Consider the following 8,138-nt stretch of genomic DNA (forward strand, 5'->3'; position numbering starts at 1 on the left):
GGGTTGACAAGCAACCCGGGTCAATGCGCAAGAGGGAATGATTTTACGAGTGCGTTTACATGGACTCGGGTTGAGGACAATTTTAGCCAACCCGGGTCAGCTTTTGCCAACCCGGGTTGATGCTGTAATTTATGCTTATTTTATTCATATTTATTTGGCGCGAAGCGAGATTGATCAAGGAGGAAACAATCACAGCATGGATCCAAATGAGCGACGGAAAAAAATAATAATATCCACCTTTGTTGTTTTACTTCTGCTGTCAGCTATAGTAAGAATGTATGGGGTCATGTTATTATTCATTATTCTTCAGCAGCAGCAAATAGCTGCTTCTCAAAACATGATTTTATTTGATACGATGAAAAGTGTACGCCTGTTAAAGCACTTAAAGAAAAGAACTATTCGGAGAAGACGTCGTAGATGGGTTAATCCTGGCAGAACAGATCGCTGGTGGGAAAATTTGTGGAGTGGACGACTAATAGAAGACGAATGGAATTTGAATTTACGAATGAACAGAGAGCAGTTTATGGAACTAGTTGAGATGTTAAGGCCCTATCTAGAGGTAAAACAAGGAAATTTTCGTGCAGATGTTATTTGTGTCGAAAAAGGTTGCCATGACATTGTATTACCTGAAAGATCAAGGATTGTACCGAATGACCTGCAACAATTTTGGTGTGTCACTGCCTTGCTTGTCAAGAACTGTGAAAGCAGTTTGTTTCTATATAAACAAAGTAGTTGCCCTGAAGTATCTGAGATTACCATCAACAGTTGATGAAATGAAAACACTCATCTCAAAGTTTGAAACACGTTTTGGGCTTCCCAAGCATTTGGCTGTTTAGATGGCACCCATATTCCTTTACGACAACCAACAGAAAATAGTCAAGACTATTTTTGTTACAAGATGAAATATAGTCTCAATATCCAAGCCCTTTGTGACTACAGAGGTTTATTTCTTGATGTGGATATTAACTGGCCAGGAAGTGTTCATGATGCTCGAGTGCTTGCAAACTCTAACTTAAACAAGATGTTTGTTGAGAAGACCCTACCTATGGTGTACCGTGCAGTTCTTCCTGGCACAGATCGAATCCCTCCACTTGTCCTTGGGGACCCTGCATACCCCCTTTTGCCCAATGTAATGAAGGAATATGCTGAAGATGTCTTCAATGAAAAAGCTATATTCAACCAAATATTGAGAGGTGGACGCAATCAAATTGAGTGTGCATTTGGTCGGCTAAAAGCAAGATGGCAAATTCTAAATCGACCAATAAATGTAAAGTTAAGTGATGTACCATCTTTAATTCATGCTTGTTTTGTATTGCACAATTTTTGTGAAGTAAAAGGAGCTAAGATAATTGGTGAAGGAGTTGAACATCAAATACAGTTGAATGTTGTTGACCAATGTTGTTTGCACCATGCCACTCCTGATAGGTCACTAACATACAATACAGCAATAGGTTCTGCAATACGCACAACCATAACAAACTATTTTAAAGAACATATGTGTAATTAGGGATCAAAAGAGGTAACCGACTAGTAATTTAAAGTTAAGTGGAAACAATATAAAAAGAAAATAAAGTGTGTAAATAACAGTCATGTCATTGTTCTTTACAATTATAATTGTTTCTTAATTTTTTCCAAAATTTGTGGAGCCATTTGAGTCACTTGAGCCACACCTTTCATGTTCAATAAATGAGCCATAACTTTGAACATCATTTGTGTCACAGTAACCTCTATGAGGAAAACCTGTGGTATGATTGGGATATAGACCATGAGGTTGAGCAATAGTTGATCCAATACCATGAGGTGGCTGATAGAATCCCGGCATAGGTGGAGGTGTGTGTGTGTGTGTATTAAGAGCCATAGCCAACATACCAAGACCATCACTGACACTTTTCCCCAAGCTGTCAAGGGATGCTGACATAGATTTGGCCATGTCTACTAAAGCCTTCTGACTTTCCTGCATATGTTCCATCTGCTTTTTTTTTTAGTTCTATATCCTCCCTTGCTGCCCGCAGTAGAACTTCATCTCTTTTGGCAGCTGAAAGGGGTTTTTCCAGATGTTTTCTCTTGTTGTCAATAATTTTTCTGGTGCACAATGGTCTCTTTTTGGAATTATTTACATCTATATAAAATAATGCATGTGTTGCAGAATATTTACATAATTGATACAAAGATAAATAAGTTGCTACCTTGTTCTTGCTCATTATCATTGTCTTCATCTTCCTCTTCATCATGATCCGTATCGAGCGTGGCATTCAATTCATCATTGAAACTGTCATTTCCTAATGATCCAGAGGATGATGTTTCTGGTCCAAGACTTTCACAGCTGTTGGAACTTATGCCAAAACGAAGTTTTTCGGTAGCCGGACTTCCTTTCCAAATTTCAGCCAATTGATCATAGTGTTCTTGGACAACTTTTCCAGAACCAGATCTAGTGCCATTGATAACAGCTTTATTGTAAGCCTTCCTAATAGCACGGATTTTTTCTTTAATTCTGTTGTAACCTTTCTTTATTTGCGACTTGGCCATTGATACTTGAACGCTTTTTCTTTTTCATTGGTCATTTTTTCTTTTGGTGCATCAGGCACATCTATTGGCCCAAAAAATTCTTGGTCAAATACTGAGGCCATTTGTTCGCGAACATTCGAATACAACGCCACAACATCAGCATTGAAATCAATATTTTTATAATCCATTTGCGTTTTATAATCTTTTATAATAATGATCAACTGCTCGACCATCTCTGATGACCACTGAAAGTTTACTTTCGACTTTCCTGCCATATTTTACGTAATCATTTATTACGATCATAAAATACGTTCGTTTCGCCAAAGCTTGTAAACAAATTTGAATGTAACACGTGTAGTCGTTTATATGCCAGCTTCGCGCGTTAAAGAAATATAACATTGGACACGTGACAAATTCAGATATATCGTCAGTTTATACGAGCCCGGGTCAATTTCAACCCTACTTTACACGAGTATTTCACAAATTTTTCACGCTTCAATACTTTGCCAACCCGGGTCAACCCTGGTCTTCCAAAGGGTGCCCCGGGTTGGCGTGCTAACCCGGCGGTCGTGTAAATGCTAGTAATGATTTATTAGTAGATGGGTTGACCCGGGTTGATGAGCTAGCCCGGGTCAACAGTCAACCCGGGCTCGTGTAAATGGCACCTAGGTCACAAGCCTTTCGAACTTGGTATGCAAAAAACGTGTGGCAGATTCGGTTGGGGGAGTTGATAAATTTTAGATGTATTTTGGCTCCAACGATTCACGAGACAAAACTATAGGAGTTATCGTTCCAGATGGATTTTAGTTCAATGGTTTAAATAGAGATAGACGTTAGAGCCATGTATACTTGTTTGTTTGTTCAAACAGCAGCTACAAGTTCCCAAAATTCAAAGGGAAAATTGTCACCCAGAAGTTTAATTGAGATAGCAAAATAATAAAAGATTTTCTGGGTGCGTTATTAAAATACAAAACTTTTATCGAGTTTAACTCCTAAGTTTAAAGCGGATAAACAATTGCTGTGAAGCATTATATCGACTGTTAGTTCACAAGTATCAAAATGATACATTTGTCCAGCAAAGTCGACGAAACAGACATGCATCCATTTATCTTTACAATTCATAAACAAAAAAGCTACCCAACTAATTTATTCATTCCAAAAATTGCTCTCCCGTGCGGGTCAAAACCTTTCATGTAATTGCAATTTTTATCTCGTCTCGGCTAAGCGAATTGACCCGTTTAAGCAGGACAACTAATAGGTGCTATTGCATTTTGGCATTTAATACTTCTGCATCCAAACCATTACCCTTATTCTGTTCACAATAATTGTTCAAAACGAAACAACCGCAAACAATTATTGAGATTGAATTAAATTTGATCCCTAAGAAACACCCATCGATATTTTAGTCGCCCAAACGCACATTCAGGGACGTCGCAAAGACCTTAAATTGGGGGAGAGGTGTAACAATTATTTGCCGGAAGATATTTCCAAATTTACCTGAAATTTTACTGTTCTCCTGATATGCATTTCGCCAAATTTTGCAAACAATTGATGACTTCAAAACCTTAGCTAGCCACTATGTCGGGAAATTAATGGGGCTAGCCGTGCATTCACGGAAAATAGAAGAATGACGTCTAACAGTTATAGATACTCCCATAAAAAAACATTGTGGAAAGAGATATTTATTTTCATCACTAAAGATGACTTAGGTGTAGTCGTCAAAACGTAGAAATGATTGAATGTTTTGTTTACTTTGTGTCTACTTTCTACAAAGTATTAACTGTTTATGTATTTATACTGAGTAAGCATAGAGCAAAGTATAACATATCACAGTCAGTGTTGTACTCTATTGTTTCTTTGCGTATTTTATTATTAAAGATTAATCTTGCATGATGATTTTTAACTAGCATCAAATAATTGCTTTGTCATACCAGATACATGCCAGTAATTTAAGAATGGCAACAAACGCATGCACAGCAGCTTAATGTTACGTATAATAAAACGTATTACTTTTTTTGACTTTTGGGATCACTGATCACTCTATAAACTTACATCGTAAGAAAAAATGAATTGGAGGAAAGCAAGGAAAATTCGTGCTCGTTATCGTACTGCATATTTTTCTAATATTTAATTATCTAAGTTGATGATAAAGATTATGTTTATGTCAGTATTGCGATACTTTAGCACCTGATTTTAACCTAATTTTTATCTTATTTTTACCTGTTTTTTGTTTTAATTTGCTTTTGGGGGGGATGTTATACCCCCCCCCCACACACACACATACCATTAGCGATGTCCATGCGCACGCTCGACTTGGTTTCTGGCTGATTGAAGTAAGTTGTTGAACATTATTTGGCCATTGTTTGAACATGTTTGGTACTCTATCAAACAAAATTTTGTAAGGAGATAAGCAAGATCTCCAATTATAGGTAATTTTGTACATCTTCACGACCACGGAGCAAGTTAATATATGTTTTTAAATCGTTTTTTAGAAGGGATGGTTTTGAAAGAGTTTTCTTGTAAAATCTTATGGCATCCATCCAGATGGAATTTCTATCAATGGTAAGATACTCCTCCTAGTAATTTTCGGAGGAATTCTTTTTAATGAGGACATCAATAACATTTTCAACTGACTCAAAAACACTTTTTTCTTTTTCTGTAATTGTTTTCTCCATGATAAGACTAGCTGCTTCATCCATTGATGATGAGAGTAGAGCAGCATCCTCTAAATCCTCTTGCTTGGCTTCAGGGAATATCTGTTTTAGTTGTGTTGACCAGGTTACTTTTGAGGGACCAGCATCATCATCAGACAATGTTACCACTTCCTTAGAGCAAATATCATTGCTTGTTGCCCCACCAGAGGTACTAGCCATGGATGAACCATCATCAGCACAGCTAACATTTGCAGCACCATTAAAAGTGGTGTATACTAAGCTATGCTGACAAAGATTCGAAATGGGTATAATATTGTTACATTTAATACATTCAGTGGTTGGTGAATCAGATGTGCTGGTGTTGGCTTGTTTTTCTAATGATATGGCAGTTTTCATTGGTCTTATATAGATCAAAGTTCCTGGGCCAACCATTTCTTTAATATATGAGATGCTGTAGCCTGCAGAGGGTATCGGGATCAGAATCAATGGTCTGTGGTTACCCCCACTTTCTGCTCGCAAAAATTCAAATGCACCATCTTGAGTGTTGAGCTTTGGGTATTCTGTTTGAAGGATTTGCTTCATTTTTAGAAATACTGCTTTCTTATCAGGGAAAACAATGCGCTTCCTACCTAATCCTGCTTCTTTGAGTTTTGCCAGCTTCTGAACAGATGAAGTAACATAACAATTTGGGTCTGATAACAAGCAGAAATCATGGTTCCAAGATTTTCTGGCTTGGAACATCACTTTAGCCCTCTTTGTTTCACGAGTGGAATTTGTAAGAGGAATTCTCTTTCCACCACCTCCAATACTTGGAAGCGATAAGATGAAAAATAAAATAGCTGATAACTATATTGTAGGGAGGTAAAAATTTTGCTTTTTACATGCAACCATGGGAGAGAGTCATTGAACTAAAATACTATTAAAAGAACTGGGGAAATTCTTTTAAAATTTACGTAGTTACATTCAACGTGTAATATTTTGTGCACGACCACGTCTACACTAGCAACATGTGATTAAACCTTTTCATTACCGTTCGATACTCTATGACATTATTAACGCACATTTTTTAAATTATTATTACGGAATACCTAAAATCCAGGGTTGTTAGGCTCCAGCGCTCGTTTGTAGCCAAATACGGTTTGAAAAGTGGCCAAATGGCAACCAAAGAGGCCAAACTTGTTTTCTGAGCCCGCACTGTTTATGGCATGCGGTTTTAATAAGTTTTCCTAATTGCTTCTTATAGTCTATATGGATTTATCATAAATATATACCATACATTGCAAATCTAGCGATGCCAACGCCTAATGTTCACATCAAAGGACATATGGGAAGAGGTGAATACAGAACGTAAGACTGAAAATTTATTCGCTGTTGCAAAAATATAAGGTGCTTGTTGACGAAATGAAGAGAAAAAATGAACTACACGTCCAAAAATTTCTTGATAAGCATTACAAGCTTAAAAGGCGATGTCAAAATACAAAGTGAATAAACTATTTTATCTGTCTTTCTATAAGATCTCGACGTGCATAGTTGTCATTTTACTGCTCTCATATATACAGATTTATATAAATATTTATGCATAGTTCTTATAATGTTTATTCTACTCACATTCATACATGTGTTTAGTGGCAAACAGCTCAAGCATTCGCTTAGTTACCTTAAAGTTAATGCAGCAGTTCCCGGCAAAGTGTAGGCTGGAACGAATACGAATAATGGCATTTAGCAGTTCTAAGCTCATCCTATTGCGTTGTTTGGTCTTCACTGATGTCACCAAGGAAAAGGTTCTTTCAACCACTGCATTGCTTACAGGATTTGTCAGGCAGCTTAAGGCGTAAGTTGCCAATTCCTTGAATGGTTTGACCCCAAGAGAAGTTTGGAACTGAACTATCTTTGACCAAAATGCAACTGCTGTATCAGGTATGATGCCGTTAAAAATTTGTTCCTCTTTCCAATTTCGGTGGACGATCTTCCTGTACTGCTCCTCAATTGCATAATCTTGATCCTTTCGTAGATTAGGAAGCGGCAGTTGCTCAAAATCGGCTCTCGTTGTTACATCAAGAACTTTGCTTGGATGCAGGGCGCTTAAACCTTAAAAAATATTCCGGACAGCTGGTAAACGTTTCTCTACTTGATTTACAGCTTCCACAAGAAATTCTAGACACCTATTTTTCACTTCAGAAACTTCAGCTTCAGCACGTCGTTTGTCTTGTTGGGAAGAAATGTATTTCTTTGCTTCTGACAAGAACTTTCCACCAAAGTCAACTTCATAAATGGCTAGATATTTTCCTTGGTTATCGAAAACTCTACCATATAAACTTTTATGGTGTACATTTAGTTCCGTGAACATTTCTTCTGGATCACCATCAGTTGCCTGGAAGAAGGCATTCACCCTGTTGAATTCTGTGACCAGGGGAGAAACGAAATGGAAATAAAGATATAGGACTGGATCATTGAGCATGTCCAGAAGAATACGAGCCTTGAATCTTGCTGCCTGCGTCGTCTCTGGTTGTGCTGTTCTGAAGTAAGCTTGCAGCTCAAACCAATTTGTGAGAATGCGAAATATAACTTTTCCTCTCACAAGCTACCTCGTAGTTGAGTACTTCTCAAACGGTGCATCTTGCACATCATCTGGATTCATCACTTCGTAGAGCGTCTTGTATGCTTCTCTTCTAATAGCGCTCTTTGAAAACCATTTCGGAATTTCTGCCAGCAGAAATCCTACACTCGACGGAAGTTTCTCAAATGCATGCTGAACACAAAGGGACAACGAATGGCAAATACACGTCATCTTGATGCAATGAGGAGCGACAGCAGCTATTCTTGTCCACAGCGAATTGTGTTCCCCAACCATCACTGAAGCACCGTCACTGGCATAGCCAACACAATTCACTAAATCAAGTTTAATTGTGACAAGGCAATCTTTGATTGCATTAAAAAGATCATCTGCTGAAGTGTGGACAACAGGAACCAGGTCAACAA

General features: G+C 37.7%; 1 protein-coding gene across 1 annotated transcript; it reads left to right on the plus strand.

Moving 5' to 3' along the window:
• Nucleotides 1–898: 898 nt before the first annotated feature.
• Nucleotides 899–1,507, plus strand: LOC124456966 (putative nuclease HARBI1). Its single transcript, XM_047007267.1, has one exon. It carries the CDS (start codon nucleotides 899–901, stop codon nucleotides 1,505–1,507), a length of 609 nt encoding a protein of 202 aa, XP_046863223.1.
• Nucleotides 1,508–8,138: the final 6,631 nt, after the last annotated feature.

This window comes from Xenia sp. Carnegie-2017, unplaced genomic scaffold (assembly GCF_021976095.1).
Source record: "Xenia sp. Carnegie-2017 unplaced genomic scaffold, XeniaSp_v1 HiC_scaffold_6, whole genome shotgun sequence".
Taxonomy (NCBI): Eukaryota; Metazoa; Cnidaria; class Anthozoa; order Malacalcyonacea; family Xeniidae; genus Xenia; species Xenia sp. Carnegie-2017.